Below are 15,531 nucleotides of genomic sequence, written 5' to 3'. Positions count from 1 at the left end.
CTACAATCAATCATATCGGAACCATCCAAGTGATTCTAGCCGGGATCCAACGGCCCAGATCCCACGCTCCCCTTTCCCTGGGCCTCTTTTTATGCCCCCCAAAACCCCTCTCCCCACCCTCCAGTCTCTCTCTCGCTCCTCTCTGCAAATCTCGGGGCAGAAAGGCCGTCGAATCAGAGATTGACAGGAGGAAGAGGGGAAGCGAGCGAGCGAGCGAGGCGCGAATCGGGTCAGGCGAGATGCTCGGGAAGCGGCAGAGGAGCCTGCTGATGCGCCGGACGACCAGCATGGCGTCCATGCCGTCGGCGCCGAAGCAGGGGCGCCAGGAGGGCGGCGCCGCCGGGCCGTCTTCTTCTGTCTCTGCCGGCGCCGTGGGCGGGACGGGCCCCGCCGTTGGCGGCGCCCCTTCGCCGTGGAGGGCCGACGCCCGGAACCTCGCCGGGGTGAAGACGGCGGCGTTCCTCATGGCCTGCGGCCTCTGCAGCAAGGACCTCGGCCCCGGCAAGGACACCTACATATACAGGTCTCGTCACCCCGTTCTCGATTATTTTTTTACTCGGTCCTCGCGTTGGAATGCCTCGTGAAATCAAATTGTCGTTTATCCTTTGCATGCTCGTCGGTTTTCTCTTTCGTGTGGCTTTTACTGTTTCTTGTTGTTTTTCCCCCATTAAATTCCAACCATTCTCCTATGTTGCTCTGCGGTGTGATTTCGTTCGGCCGGCGCCGCTCGTTCGGTTTCCACGTCAAGGCTGGCTGCGCCTAGATCGAATCTTCTTTGCCATGTTGCTGGCTGTTTACGATTCTCTCTGCCCATTAATTTTTTTGTTGACGAAAATCTGCGCATTAATTAGATGCGAATTTTGGTAATGTATCTCGTGGCTGCGTCCTCGTTTTTTTAGGGAAGTATTTGCGATCTGTTTTCGTTTCGCTTATCAAAATTTGGCAAGTATTTGTGATCTTCCCTGTTTGTGAATTCAGAGAAGCACTCTACCATCGATCCTCATTTTGGCAGGGTGGATTAGTTAGTACTGTAGTAAGAATCTGAGAATCTAGTTCTCGCCTGAGGAATAGAGGAATATTCGACGCGACCCGGCGTAGTATTTGGTGCCGGTATATTATTGGTCTGCTTTACCAAGTTTATACTCCCGTAAAAATCCTTTTATACTGTATACTACTGCTGTACTCCGCTAAGCAGAGCATTAAACAAAATTAAGCGGCCAATCATACGATCCAGCTGTTGTTTGATTATGACATGTATAAACTCGGGTCACTCGACGGCACCATCTAACTCTGATCAACCACAGAGTTTTAAATAATACTCCGTTGTTAGAGATGTCTGTCTGTGCCATGAATGATTGATTGCCAGCTGAAGTGAATTCCTTTGTTGTTGTGCGTGTCGTGCAGGGGCGAGGTGGCGTTCTGCAGCCACGAGTGCAGGGAGCGGCAGATCGAGAAGGACGAGCTGATGGAACAAAACTGCTCCCTGACGTCCATCAGGGAGGCGCCACCCCCGTCCTCCGCCGCCGGACCCGACGGCGGGGACGCCGTGGCCGCCGCATAGCCGGCAGCTGGAAAGTGCAATTGGAAGAGCGCCGATTCGATCCATTAGCTTGATTATTATAGTACCAGTAGCTCCTCGCAGGCATGTGCCGTGGGACATGTTTGATGTCTAAACCGTCCGTGTATACAGCCAGCTTAGCTAGCTAGTCTTGGGATCGAGTCCGCCTTGCATGAACCGATCGAATTCGAACTGGGATGTTTAGTCAGGGAAAACTTTGATCTGCGACATCGAATTGCATCGTGTTTTAATCCCTTTTTTATCTTGTCGAAATGGTGATAAGCAAGAAGTGCAGCTTCTGCTGCATATGCCGATCGAGGTGATAGCCTGACAAGCGCTGATAACTTGATAAGGCGGCGAGATTCTTGAGGAGGAGGGATTTTGTTTTGTTTCCTTTTCTGGATTGAAAGAGCAGGCTGCAGGTTCTTGAGAAGAATTTGACAATGGGCCTGGCATGGGGAAGATGAGATGGAGACAGAAGAGCGGTCAAGCCAAGAGCGTTTGCGGATTAATTCTAGACGGTGGTCCGGTCCAGGTCCAGAGGCAGCGGCGGCAGCTGCACCCGTGATCTCATCATCAGTCTAGGTGCAATCAATTCCGCAGGGGCCTGCGGAGCGGACAACCGCCGCTGGGGTAAAGGTCCCAAGGAACGTGTCGGACGTCCAACTCGAGTCTGCCATAAACAAGGGTGTCTGAGGGTACCCTGCAATGAAATGTACGGTGTCTATTTTTAAATTTGTCCTTTGGTCGGAATCGAACGCAGTATATGCATCATCGATCGGCTATCGCCCGGCGGCAGAAGCAAGAAGAGGAGATGTACGGAACCGAGATGGCCACTCCATTCGGCGCCGTAGCTTGGTTTCAACGCCGAGACCACACCGAGATGAAGTCGAGATAAGTAATTCTCACACGACTTGACTTGACGTGACGGAACGTAGGTCTACGCCAAGGACGGACAGCATGTGCATCGGCAGCACAGCAGCATCGTTTTCCGGCAAGATTCGGCGGCAACGACCACCACACCCAGCTATCCCTAGCCTAGGAGCCTTAGCTTCGCTGACATGGAAACCTGCGGCCCGGTCACATGGCGTACGTGTCAAAACTCCAAGCAAGCGTATGATCATCCGCCTATGAATAGAACATGTCATCGTCGCTCTCATCCAACTCTTTCAGCACACACTTCACAGCTTCTTCTTCGTCTTCTCGATCTGACACCCTGACGTTTCTTTACACCTAGCTAAGCCCCAAGCCGAAGCTTGTACACGTCCGTCCTGGTCCTGGCTACACGTGGCACGCTCCTCTGGTGTCTGGTCTCTCTCTGACGGTGAAGCTTCCAAACTGGCGACATGTGTATTCCTCTCTCACTTGGTACCACTCCCACATTATCATTGTTGTCTGTCTAATCTATACATGTTGCAATCTCCCGACGGTACACGAATTGCCTGCACTGTCGACGTCGTCCTTGGTCGATCGAAACGTAGCGCACGACGTTGGGTGGTGATCCATGGCTTTCACAGCCAGGCGCCGGCCTGTCACCTAAAGTCACAATTCGGCCGGGTGTTGCACACTTCAATCTCTCCGGATCTCCGTATATACTCCCTCCGTCACTAAGTTCTTGTCGTTGTTTTAGGAGCAGAGGAAGTACTTCATAAGAACACCGTACAATGATGATTATAATTTCTCCATAACAGGACACGCAGAAACGCCATGGACAAAGCAGTTGTCAAATTATTGTTAGGAGTTGTCGCGGCAGTAATATGACGGCCGCGACGGGATGAATCATGAGATCACGGCAGAGTACCAATGTAAGTACCACGGCTAACAGTACAGCACATCGCACAAATAATAGCCTTTTAATTAGTTTGTGCCCATGCTATTGCATTGTGTACTACTCATGGTTGCTGTGGTTTGCAGTCCGGGAGACAGGGACCCTCCTTTTGCATCTTCTTACTACTACTCCACAAGTTACTTAATTCTAAACAGCAGATCGCAGGATGTTCTCACATGTACTACCGGCTTCTGATTAAAAAAAGTTTCTGCAGTACGCTGCCATTGGAAGCTGGACGACGACAGGTTCTTGGCCGAGAAAGAGAGAGAGAGGCAGTAAAGAAATGGATGTAGAATCCACGGTAGCAGGTGTATTCAGGTCCCATGTGCGTGCACTTTTGGGGAAGAGCAAAAGTGGCTCGTTTCTTTTTTTGTATTTGCAATGTGTCGCCGTAACATCGAAGGGTTTCTGCCCGGCCTCTGTTTGCTGATGGCACAAATTATTGGGGAGTGATATCTGCTGTCGACTGTCGTAGATTGTTTACTTCTGAAAAGGTCGTTGGTTTGTGTTGTTGGTTTTATGTAGCTTCTGAAGTAACCAATTCCAGGTGGAACCGTAGCTTCTTAGCAAAATTAATATTCCACGACCATGCGTGCTCGTGCTTGTGCTTGGTCTCGCATGCATCTTTGCCTTTTCTTCTGGTTCAAGAGTCAAGACTCAAGAGGCATGCGTATATGTGCAGTTTGCTCGTCTGCCGCCTTTGAATCAAACACAAGTCTCCATCGTCACAGTTCGCATGGCTCCTTTTTCTTTCGAGTATGTTGCGGATTTGATCTTCGGCAACACAAGTATATCATCTAAATTAACTCAGCATTTTCTGTTCGTTTCCTCACAACCCTTCGACCAGAACAGATCCGAAAGAAGAAGCAGCAGCAGGGGCGGCGTGGCACTGAAGAAGAGAAGGCCAGAAGAAGGCGTCCCGGAGACCCAGGTGTCCGGTCACGAGGCTGTACGTGACATGTGTGTTTGTCGGAAAGCTGGTCTCGACAAACGCGACGCCGTACAACGGCAACAACCAACGACCATCTTTTCCACGTGCGCTTCCCATTTGCTCCGCCGCTAGTGCTGCCAGGTGCCGCGCCGCTGGCCTGGCATGTCGCCAGCTGGTGCCCTGCCCGTACTGTTTTTTTCTTCTTTTTTTTAGGGCATCTCGTATACGGCAAAAGTGCACCGGAGACCATGTCAGTTGCTCCGATCTCCCGCTTGGCCCATTTGCCAAAACCACGTCTCGTCGGGTCGAAAATCCACGGCCCGGCACGGGTTGGGTTTGGTGGGCTCGAATTTCGCTCGCGTAACAGCCCAGGAGGCAGCCCAACACGAAGCATTTTTCCTTGGAGGGAAAGGAAAACTGAGAGAGAGCCCACGCACGCAGGCGGCCCGGCCCGGCGAGTCGCGCGTTCTCTTCTCGCCCCGTATAACGACCCGAGGGTCTCCTTCCTCCTCTGCCCGTTCCCCTCGCGCGCGCCTTTGCTTCGCAGCCACAGTTTGGGGATAATCATGCTGCCGCCTCCTATCTCCTCCTCCTCGCTCGCCCCCATGGCCTCCTCCGCCCCAATCCCCTCACCCGCCGTCGCCGCCAGGCCCAGCGTCAGACCCCTCGCCGTCGCTCCCTGCAACTCCTCCTCCTCCTCCTCCTCCGGGTCCGCATCCACGTCTTCGTGCCACGGTGCGCTCCCGGCGGCGCGGGGAAGGAGGGGCGTGCTGGCCGCGGGGTTCCTCGCGTCCGCGGGCGCGCTGCTCGGCGCGGCCGGGAGCGCCGGGGCGACGCGCATCGAGTACTACGCGACTGTCGGGGAGCGGCTCTGCGACATGGGCTTCGTCAAGTCCGGGCTCGGCTACTGCGACGTCGCCGTCGGCACCGGCGTGCAGCCCCAGCGCGGCGAGCTCATCAATGTCAGACCCCCTATAAAAAATCTCGCTGCTTGTATCAGGAGCTTGATTACAGTGTTATTAGTCCGTTTTCTCACTCTCTCTCGATGGTTCTCACTAGATACATTACACTGCGAGGTTCCCCGACGGGACAGTGTTCGACAGCAGCTACAAGCGCGGCCGGCCGCTCACGATGCGCATCGGCGCCGGCAAGGTGCGAAACTATTTGTTTGCTCACTGCAATATGTGTCTATTGCAGGCTGGCACAACTCTTATTTGAGCACATTGTGATCGTTCGCAGATCCTCCGAGGGCTTCAGCAGGGGATCGGCGGCGGCGGCGGCGTGCCACCCATGCTCGTCGGTACTGTCAGAGTTTCAGAAACTTGCTGCATATCACAAGCACTAGAATCTCTTCACTCCTATGCCAAGTCATTGTTGTGTCTTTTTATTGCATTGCTGATACAGGTGGGAAGCGTAAGCTTATGATTCCTCCGATTTTGGCGTACGGGCCTGAACCAGCAGGCTGCTTCTCAGGTAAATGAAAGACCAAGCTAGTTTTCGGTTCAGGAAATTAGAGGCCAGAGTAAAAAGTTAGATACGTGCATCTGTTTGAGGACTATGCCATTGGACTTGACTTGCAGAAACCATACCGACCAGACTTCTTTTATCTGGGAAACTCGGCCATTTTTAGACTAGCTAGTGTCGGTAAACAGACTGCACATGAATTCAGATTCAGACATCGTAACGCCTAACTTAACAGGGGACTGCAACATTCCCGGGAACTCCACGCTCCTATACGACATTCTTCTCGTTGGCATTTACAAGTGAGCGTCAGATTGACGGCAGTGAATATACAAAGCATTGAACATAGGTCCAACACCATACAAAGGTAATCCTCTTCCTTCTTCTTCGAGGGAACTTTTTTCCTCCTGCTTAACTAAATCGATCCTTTTCTTTTCCATGCTCTTTATAGCTGCAAATTTTGTTGCTCTCGCAGTTTTTTTGGAACACCATTGAGTAGGTTCTGGCGGCAGACAAAGAGAAGGATTCGTAGGTTCTGGTTGGTTGAAAATTGGATGGGACACTTCACCAAGGCCCCTCCCTCCGATTGCAAGACGCATAATGCTGCAATATATAGTGCCAATCTGTACAAAAAGAATCGATCATGAAGGAGGATGTAAATAACGTCACTCTGTAATCTGTAAAGCCGAGTCGTGTTTATACGTTTGGTGATTGTCATTGCCGTAAGGGCCCCTTGTCGTAAAGCCATGTTTGCTCAAGCAGACCCTTTGTTTAACCCGGTGAACTTGCTCACGTTTAGAACATGCAAACGCCCCCTTTTTGGGGTCAGGGAGCCTCGTTTAAACGCATGCGTGGTATAGCTTTGAGTCGCGACTTTTTCATCGCTGCAAAACTATGCCTTCAGTCTAAGCTAGGGAGACCGGTTTTGTACGAGTTTTTCTTAGGCGGAGGCGTTGGCTATCGAAAGGGAATATGCACCGGCAAGAGAATATCCTCTGGATTTGGGCATCGAACGAACTGATTAAACAGACCTCAGCTCCGAGAGTTGGAGTTGGAGTTGGAGTTGCAGCATCCATCAACGCATCAAGCGTGAGTGCGTGACCAGGTTAAAGATGCTTGCCATGGAGCCCACCTGCCAGAGTTGGGTTGGTGAAGCGAGAGCAAACCGTGCATTCGCCGAAAAAACGGCGACTCTCGTGTCAACGGTAGCCAACCTATGCATAAAGTGTTGTTCAGTGTCGTCCTTTTTTTTACATGGCAGAAAGTTTTGGTGGTTGTTGATGAAATCTCAAAACGTGAAGAGCGTGTAATGGAAGTCGTGAGGTGATTTGGAAACCGTGTTTTAACTTGCCATTTTCCCCTGTCGGCACCTTCATCAGCCAATGATCATGTCATTGAGTTTTGGAGTGATTTGCCTCTTTTCTCGGGGTTAATGGCTAAGATCAGATCCGGGGAGCCGGATTGGTTCTTGGGAGCGCCAAGAGCTATTTGCTCGAGCTTGGAAATGGTTCACAAAGTCACTGTACGAGATACCGCTGTTTTTTTATTAGAGAATCAGGCAATGAATTCCGATTTTTCAACATGATCCTTCTGTAAGGAATTGTTTTTCGAGGGCACACTCCGATCGACATGTCAGATTACTCATTTTGCAACAATTGGTTATTTTTCTGGCCATTGAATATAGGTGCCTTCATTTTTCCTCTTCCGATTGACACAACTTTCATCCTCTCACCATTCTCTGTAGGCCTGTTGTATGTCACATCCTATTCGTCCTACTCCCTCCGTTCTTTTATACGAGGCGTGTTTGTTTTTACACATATACCAATGAGATGAGAAAGCCTAGCCAGGCACTGACCTTAGCTAGCATCAGGCCCCTTTGTTGGAAGGCTGTGTCAGACATGTAGTTAGCTAGGGTGTTTCGAAAGAGCGTAGTTAAAAAAAGATCGCGCCTAGTATAGACGGACAGCTTGATTCAAATAGAACGCCTCTTAAGCAGGATAGAGAGAGAATCACAAATGGCGTTGACTTGACGACTCATTGTTTCCACCAACCATTTTCTCTAATTTTGGGAGGCAGATTCTCTGACTCCGATCCCTCGCTGCAAACTACATAGATTTCAATGCCTCCTCGCTTTATCTTGCCTTCATTACCACAGCACACGACAATGGCTCTCCATCAAGTATCAGTCTTTACAAGGTTTTTGTCATCGTTGATATCAACTCTGCCTGGTGATGGCATTCAGACACTAATCCGATAGGTGTGATGAATCAATTGTGATTCAAGCGTTTGAATAGAAAGAAAAATCAGACGGCCGAACCATATACACACCTGTACTTTATACCATGGACTACGTGCACGTCGATATCTCTTAGTTTTTTGCCATGAGGTGCACGTTAATTTATACGGAGTAAAACAAATTTTTGATCTCGCGAAGGCACCAACCCAAGTCGCAGTCATCCCTGGACGAAATCAACCAAAGCCAAAGCCGGTCGCCTTTCATAAAACCTGCCTCCTCCGACCCACGCACATGGCAGCAAACCAAACACAAGGTGAGACCGAGAGAACGCCTCGAACAAAATAGCCTTTCCCGTTCTTTTTCTTTTCTTTCTTTCTCCACCGTCCGTCTGGTTCCTTGGTTTCGTCGCCGCTCCCCGGCGATCTCCGCGACCGCGACCGCGCCGCCACTGCAGATCTCGCCAAGGAACCCGCGCTCGGTTTCGTCGACCTATTTGGGAAACCCGCGCCTATAATAACGCGCCCCCTCCCTCCGCTCCTCGCCTAGCCTCTCCCCCCATCGAGCTCTCCGAGGCGCTCTTCCCCAAAGGGGCTCGTTCCTCCCTTCAGCGCCTTACCCCTACCTAACATGTATGTAACTTTTTCCCCCCGTCATTTACTTTTCCCCTTCCGAATGGGTAAAAATCCGTGGTTTCGGAATGTGGTGGAGCGTGGCTTCGGTTGCTGTTGCTCTTCCGGTTGTCCCTTTTGCATGGTTATTTTGATTTTAGCTTTCATGTGTAGCTGGCAATTCCGAAAATTGCTCAATCGTAGTTGATGACTTGATGCTCTTTGTGTAATTTTGATTTGATGTGCCAACTTGCCTAATTTTTTTTGGTCAATCTACTATGGAAGGTGATAGCTAACCTTGATGTCCTTGGGTACGAAACAGAATGGCCGCGTCCACATCTCAGCATGCGCTTATCTCCATCAAACCTGCTGCCCCTGCTGCCAGCTTCAGCTGTGGTAAGAGAGCCGGCAATGCGCGTTTTGTTTCGGCGACGGGTTGCTGCCCCGGTAGCCGGAAATTCGGTTTGGTTTGCGCGGCGAACTCGCAGTCTTCGGTAATCGAGCCGGTCCACCTGCCGTCGAGCCCCGAAAGCGGCAGCACCCCGAAGAAATCAGGTAATTTTCTTAAGTTCCGCTAGACTATGCAGTAGTAATTGATGCTATAAAAACATTCTTCACATGCTTTTAGGTGAAAGTGCGCTTATATTGATTCGGCATGGGGAATCGTTGTGGAATGAGAAAAATCTGTTTACTGGCTGCGTTGATGTGCCCCTGACCCCCAAGGGTGTCAACGAAGCAATCGAGGCCGGTAAAAGGATATGCAATATCCCTGTTGATGTAATATACACTTCGTCACTGATTCGTGCTCAGATGACCGCTATGCTTGCCATGATGCAGCATCGTCGTAAGAAGGTTCTCTTACCTTTTTCTCTGTTACATTTAAAAGAGAATCTGAGTTGGTAGTTGCAAGTTCACTCCAACAAGACTACCTCTTAAAGGCTAGGGAATCATCTAATTGCCACTCATTATATACGTATCATGATCTTTTGACTATGCTTGATTGGTTTTCATGACTTTCAAGAGTAATTGTATTTTTCAAAAATAGTATTTTGACATAATTCTTATTTATCAGAAATTTTAAAAATATGAGCGACTCATATTTAAACAACTCATGCATAACACAAATTCTTAATTTCGTAGCAGAGCACGGACATTTAGCTAGTCTCTATTACATTTATAGTGGTAATATATTATGTTAACATTTTTAGTCAGTTATGCTTACATGTTTTAATGTCTGTGAATTTATTAGGTTCCAATTATTGTGCACAGCGAGAGCGAACGGGCACACCAGTGGAGTCAGGTATACAGCGAAGAGACAAAGAAGCAGTCCATCCCTGTCGTAACAGCTTGGCAGTTGAATGAGCGAATGTAAGGGTTCATCAATATTTCAGTGTGATTGTTTCCTAATTTGAGCTCTGTCTCTTCAATATCACATGGAACTTTACTAATACTGTAGGTATGGTGAACTTCAAGGCCTTAACAAGCAAGAAACGGCTGATCGGTTTGGCAAAGACCAAGTTCATGAATGGCGTCGCAGTTATGACATTCCTCCCCCAAATGGCGAGAGCCTGGAGATGTGTGCAGAGAGAGCGGTTTCTTATTTCAAAGATCAAGTAAGTATAGGTTAGGTGCTGTTAATTTTGTTGGACCTTTGGTATAACGCTGGTTTTACATGCTTCCTTTTGTACCATCTGATATCACCCGTTGCGGCAGTGGAATTAGGAGCCTGCATTCAGTCGCTTTTGCCGTTTCCAGTTTGTAAATTAACATATTTTAGATGACTAACCAACATATTTTTTTGATGTATAGATTGTACCTCAGCTTGTGGCTGGAAAGCATGTTATGATTGCTGCCCATGGGAATTCACTTCGTTCAATTATCATGCATCTGGACAAGTTGACTTCTCAAGAGGTGATATTACTTTTATCTAGTTTATTCACCCTTCACAATCAGCTTTCTTTTATTGAGATAGGTGGTAAAACAAAACTTCTTTCCTTAGGTAATCAGCCTTGAGTTGTCTACTGGCATTCCTATGCTGTATATATTTAAGGAGGGGAAATTTATCAGGCGGGGCAGTCCAGCAGGACCTTCTGAGGCAGGAGTCTATGCTTATACCAAGGTAAGAGTCTTTGCTGTATTCTAACGGGGAGGTGTATGATGCAAGTATGCAACACAATGCTATATCTAATTTTGTGTTCAGAAACATAACTTGATAAGTATCTGACATTTATATTTGTTCTCTGTATGTGCAACCATACTTGATGCACAACTCAGAAGGGCTAAAGATTCCTTTTCTTCTACTCCGCACAAAACTATAAAACAGCAATAATTATTTCCGATGTCCTACGATTAGTGCGATTCAGCACTTTTTTCATGCTTGTGTTTTAACTTCGTAAATACTTAAATTTACCAGTATTTATTATTTAATTTGAATGGAGGACTGTGTTAACTTTTTGAATATCCCATAACTGAACCTGAAAAACTCAAATTTTGGCTGCAGAAATTGGCTCAGTACAGACAGAAGCTTGATGGCATGTAACCATCTGTAAGTAAACATTTTGCTCTTTTCATATACAGAGAAAAGCATTAATCCAAACAGACTGCTCTAACATCCACCCTTTACCTCTGATGAACATGCAGGCTTTTATTTTCTAGCAGTGGCTGGAGGTATCCTCATCCGTCGAACATGCGTTTCTTCCACACAAGAAGTGGTCTAAGTTGATACTGTTGGCATTAGTAGTAACCGTCAGATGTAAACGAGTTGCTGCAGTTTGTAGCGTCTCTTTTTGTCCCCTCTGAAACCTGGCAGCGTGTAACAGAGAAATCTAGGGACAAACTCAGGCGACGACCTGAAATATAACACGAGGATAAAAATTCTGGGCACAACTGTGTTCACTTCCTGTTGTTCCCCATTCATAAGATGACGAAGATACAACCATCCAGTAGTGAAAAGTCGTGTTATATTGTCTGACATGATACGATGTGATGAAATCATGTGTCCCCCCAATGTGTTTTATGAAATCTCGCTCATGATGTTATTTTGCTTTGCAGCCATTAGTCTTATTCTTTTGACTATCACGTCACCGGCAGCGAAAATAAACAGAAAATAATCGCTGCTAATTCTGGAGAGGGCCTCTACCTGAATTTTCATTAAAAACAGAGAGTTCGAGCTTAGGAAGCACATTGAGCCAACCACTGGTTACTACGAGGTGGTAAAGCGTCTCCAATAGCCTGTACTTTAGGACATCCATATCATACAACAAAGACTACTGCATACATCTACTCTAATACTTTGTTTCTTGATGTCTATACACTTGAAATTGTCCTAATTCAAACTTACCAATTTTGACTGAATTTATACAAAATTCGTTCACTGAAAAGAAGAAGCACAAAAGATTAGAAAACTCTGTGCTTTTGATCCAAAGGTGCAGAAATTAACCTGGATGAGGCCTCTGAAGAGGGAAAAGTCGGTGATATAAAACTTATGAATGTGAGGTCAAAGCACAGTAAACAAGCAACTTCCATGTGATAGCCTGTAGGAACCCCGAAGCGGCTCATTCACGGTTTTGACTTCCTTCAGCCTGCTGCTTTATTTACCATCCTCACTCCCAAGAACCCATCATACTCTGAACATGGCTCATAATCAAACCCAGCACTATATCCTGACGAAAACAAAAAAACAGAAAAAGAAGCATCCTAAGCACAGTCTGATTTGATGCCTAGGTTCATTCTGCACAACAATCCCAGGCAAAGCTCAACAAAAAATTTACTCTTCAAAAAAAGAGGAAGAGAAAACGTTGACCAAAATGCGAAACCAAAGCAAGCAAGAAGAAACCAAGGGCATGTATGTATCAGGACTCCCTGAATACCAGGCGCCCATTCATTTCTGAAGCCCTCACAATTCCCTCACCACCACCCATTTTTCAGCCCCCTCCAAAGGAACATTTACCCCCCACTTTTTTTTGCTGCCTCCAAATTTCGCTCTCGCCTTTGCCCGGCCGGAGCGTGCAAGGAGAAAACCAAAAGGAAGGAAGGAAGGAAGGACGACGACAGGGTCGGATGAGGGTCCATGCATCACGCCGTTACCTTGTTTTCATTTCACCGCGGGCCGGCTGAATGTCAACCCACAATCACGGCAATGTCCCCCGCGACATCCCCAAGCCTGCCTCCGCCGACGAGCTCGTCCGGAATGGCAGGAAGAAGAAGGTGGCAGATGGAGCTACAAGAAATTAAACTGTGTGTGTTGGCAATGTGTGGCTCATCTGATTTGGTTTGGAAAATGTTGCAGTCCTTCATGTCCAACATCTTCCGGAAGAAAGGGAGGAGCGGCACCGGGAGCTCGGAGAAGAAGCTGCTCTCCCGCCGAGACATCGTCTTCGGTTCGTTCGTTGGCTTTTCTTCTCGCTCGTCGTTGGCTGTTCTTCTCTCCGTGTGTTTTGATGGGTTATTGAGTGCTCGTCTTCTTGGCAGATTTCGAAGACAAGTGCGGCGAGAGGTCGACGGATGCGGCGGCGGACGAGTTCTTGGACGCCTCCCCCACAGTCCGCAAAAGCTTTTCAGGTGACTTGCACAATGATCATTTGGACTTTGAGGGTCAACAATGCATCGATGATGCAATTGCGTCTCAGATATTTGTTTTCTTGATGTCAGATCGGCATTGCACCACGCGAATCGAGAGCCTGACGCTGAGCTGCCTGGATTCGGCCAACAGGCAGAACGTCGACACACGGGAATACCGGTAAACACGCCAACATTGATCTTCTTCTTCTCGTCTGATGATGCTTTGATTTGTTTTGGACGCTTAGTTTTTGTGACAAGCTGATGAAACTGCCTGTGCATCTTCTTTTGTTGGAAAAAAAAACAGGGTGTTTGTGGGCACGTGGAACGTGGCAGGGAAGCCTCCCAACAGCAGCCTTGACATAGACGATTTCCTGCAGATAGAAGGGTTACCTGACATATACGTCCTAGGGTACAACACAAGCTTCCCCAAATCAACAAATTCAGAATCCTAATCTGATGGATCCTTTTTGTGCGGCTGCAGGTTTCAGGAGATCGTCCCTTTGAACGCGGGCAACGTGCTTGTGGTCGAGGACAACGAGCCGGCAGCCAAATGGCTGGCGCTCATCTACCAAGCCCTCAACAAGCCCCAACAACAGCAGCAGCAACAGCAGCAACAACAAGACCAGCCGTCCTCCGGAGACGAGCTCTCCCCAACGGAGTCCTCCATTGCCGCAGCCGCCGCGGCATCCACTTCCACTTCCACAACCCACCATTTGCGCCAAAACACGCGTGACCGAGACCCATCGATCCCAAAGTCCTCCAGCGGCGGCAGCCTGCTCTTCTTCCACAAGCCGTCCCTCAAGGCCCTGAGCAAGAACTACCGTGTCAACAGCGCCCTTGTCAAGACCTGCACATGCATGGCTGACCCTTCCGTCATGCAGCGCCGCGCACGCGACATGCGCGACTTCATCTGCCGCATCGAGGCCTCCGATGACCTCGACGCGGCGACGACAACGATAGCACCCGAAGGCGACCCGATGACGACGACAAGGGCCGGTGCTGGCAGTGGCAATGGCATGAACTACTGCCTGATCGCCAGCAAGCAGATGGTGGGGATCTTCCTGTCGGTGTGGGTGAGAAGGGAGCTGGTGCAGAATGTGGGGCACCTCCGGGTGGACTCTGTCGGGAGGGGCATCATGGGCCGTTTGGGGAACAAAGGCTGCATTGCCATGAGCATGACCTTGCACCAGACAAGTGTGTGCTTCGTGTGCAGCCACCTGGCATCGGGCGAGAAGGAAGGCGATGAGGTCCGCCGCAACGCTGACGTCGCCGAGATCCTCAAGAGCACCCAGTTCCCCAAGATCTGCAAGGTGCCCGGCCAGCGGATCCCCGAGAAGATCATCGACCACGAGTAAGCCTCTCAATCTGCAGTCACACCACAAGTAGTTTCTGCTGGTAAACACTGCCTGACTTGAGTCAATTCTGCAATGTCTGTGCAGCCGGATCATATGGCTCGGCGACCTGAATTACCGCATCGCGCTGAGCTACGACGAGACGAGGGCGCTCATGGAGGAGAACGACTGGGACACCTTGCTCGAGAACGACCAGGTATATATGAACTATGGAATGAACCAAGCATGCATTTCGGTTTTTCAGATATGCTACAGTGCGTAGCAGCAGGTGGAGGCCTCTGCTCTGGCAAGCAATATCTGCTGACCAGATGGTACACCTGTCTTGAACAGCTGATGATCGAGAGGCAGGCAGGGAGGGTGTTCAAAGGGTGGAAGGAGGGCAAGATCTACTTCGCGCCGACTTACAAATACAAGCAGAACACCGACTCCTATGCCGGGGAGACCACGAAATCGAAGAAGAATCGGAGGACACCTGCATGGTAGCAACCATTAGCATGAACTCTCTGAAAAAGTTCAGACATTGACAATTCTGAGAATTCTTGAGATGAAAAGCCAGGTTTTCTGACGGTTACCTCCACACGTGAATATGTAGGTGTGACCGGATACTGTGGCACGGCCAGGGGATAGAACAGCTGCAGTACATCAGGGGCGAGTCCAGGTTCTCCGATCACCGCCCAGTCTGCAGCGTCTTCATCGTCGAAGCTGATGTTGATAACGGGAGCAGGATCAGGAAGGGTTACTCCACTCTGGATTCCAGGATCCACTGCGAGTCACCATCACCGATACCACAAAGACACAGCTTCTATGACTTTTGACTTGTGATAGTGAACTTTTGTCTATATTATAGATTACGAGGGTCAGATATGTTTGTAGTGAGAGGGCTGAAAATTGTCAACTTTCATGCCTAGCACTTGTCTTACTAACTGAAATGTAAATGGTGGCTTCTAGCCAAAATACAACCCCTTGAGTTTTGACACAAGTGGCAAACAGTAGAAAA

The 15,531-nt window shown here is 48.9% G+C and overlaps 4 protein-coding genes and 1 long non-coding RNA gene across 9 annotated transcripts; 4 read left to right on the top strand and 1 right to left on the bottom strand.

Annotated features, from left to right (window-relative positions):
- Nucleotides 1-124: 124 nt before the first annotated feature.
- On the top strand, nucleotides 125-1,823 carry LOC100845407. The gene is made up of 2 exons (XM_010237807.2): nucleotides 125-523; nucleotides 1,405-1,823. The coding sequence occupies exons 1-2, from the start codon at nucleotides 240-242 to the stop codon at nucleotides 1,559-1,561; spliced, it is 441 nt and encodes a 146-aa protein (XP_010236109.1). The 5' UTR covers nucleotides 125-239; the 3' UTR covers nucleotides 1,562-1,823.
- Nucleotides 1,824-4,814: 2,991 nt separating this feature from the next.
- Nucleotides 4,815-6,553, top strand: LOC100845099 (photosynthetic NDH subunit of lumenal location 4, chloroplastic). Its single transcript, XM_003573043.4, has 6 exons — nucleotides 4,815-5,279; nucleotides 5,377-5,469; nucleotides 5,557-5,617; nucleotides 5,722-5,790; nucleotides 6,017-6,145; nucleotides 6,254-6,553. The coding sequence occupies exons 1-5, from the start codon at nucleotides 4,884-4,886 to the stop codon at nucleotides 6,082-6,084; spliced, it is 687 nt and encodes a 228-aa protein (XP_003573091.2). The 5' UTR covers nucleotides 4,815-4,883; the 3' UTR covers nucleotides 6,085-6,145; nucleotides 6,254-6,553.
- Nucleotides 6,554-8,308: 1,755 nt separating this feature from the next.
- LOC100827073 (2,3-bisphosphoglycerate-dependent phosphoglycerate mutase) lies at nucleotides 8,309-11,660 on the top strand. Its single transcript, XM_003570584.4, has 9 exons — nucleotides 8,309-8,643; nucleotides 8,945-9,177; nucleotides 9,251-9,474; nucleotides 9,872-9,990; nucleotides 10,079-10,235; nucleotides 10,432-10,533; nucleotides 10,622-10,741; nucleotides 11,123-11,167; nucleotides 11,263-11,660. The coding sequence occupies exons 2-8, from the start codon at nucleotides 8,946-8,948 to the stop codon at nucleotides 11,159-11,161; spliced, it is 993 nt and encodes a 330-aa protein (XP_003570632.1). The 5' UTR covers nucleotides 8,309-8,643; nucleotide 8,945; the 3' UTR covers nucleotides 11,162-11,167; nucleotides 11,263-11,660.
- Nucleotides 11,456-12,847, bottom strand: LOC112271596. 2 transcript variants are annotated; one of them, XR_002964851.1, is made up of 2 exons: nucleotides 12,709-12,847; nucleotides 11,456-12,284 (listed from the first exon to the last, which is right to left on the bottom strand). It is a non-coding gene; the product is annotated as an uncharacterized LOC112271596 (long non-coding RNA). The 2 variants fall into 2 exon arrangements; XR_002964850.1 differs by lacking the exon at nucleotides 12,709-12,847 and adding an exon at nucleotides 12,393-12,528.
- On the top strand, nucleotides 12,601-15,531 carry LOC100826765 (type I inositol polyphosphate 5-phosphatase 5). 4 transcript variants are annotated; one of them, XM_003570583.4, is made up of 9 exons: nucleotides 12,601-12,828; nucleotides 12,911-13,001; nucleotides 13,093-13,182; nucleotides 13,273-13,360; nucleotides 13,487-13,591; nucleotides 13,664-14,533; nucleotides 14,622-14,730; nucleotides 14,865-15,013; nucleotides 15,127-15,531. In XM_003570583.4, exons 1-9 carry the CDS (start codon nucleotides 12,739-12,741, stop codon nucleotides 15,347-15,349), a joined length of 1,815 nt encoding a protein of 604 aa, XP_003570631.1. In that variant the 5' UTR covers nucleotides 12,601-12,738; the 3' UTR covers nucleotides 15,350-15,531. The 4 variants fall into 4 exon arrangements, with proteins under 4 accessions (XP_003570631.1, XP_024316951.1, XP_024316950.1 ...); XM_024461183.1 differs by having other exon boundaries at nucleotides 13,093-13,360; XM_024461182.1 differs by having other exon boundaries at nucleotides 12,692-13,001.

Source organism: Brachypodium distachyon, chromosome 3 (assembly GCF_000005505.3).
Source record: "Brachypodium distachyon strain Bd21 chromosome 3, Brachypodium_distachyon_v3.0, whole genome shotgun sequence".
In the NCBI taxonomy this organism is placed as follows: domain Eukaryota; kingdom Viridiplantae; phylum Streptophyta; class Magnoliopsida; order Poales; family Poaceae; genus Brachypodium; species Brachypodium distachyon.
This window is presented reverse-complemented; position numbering and strand designations above follow the sequence as displayed.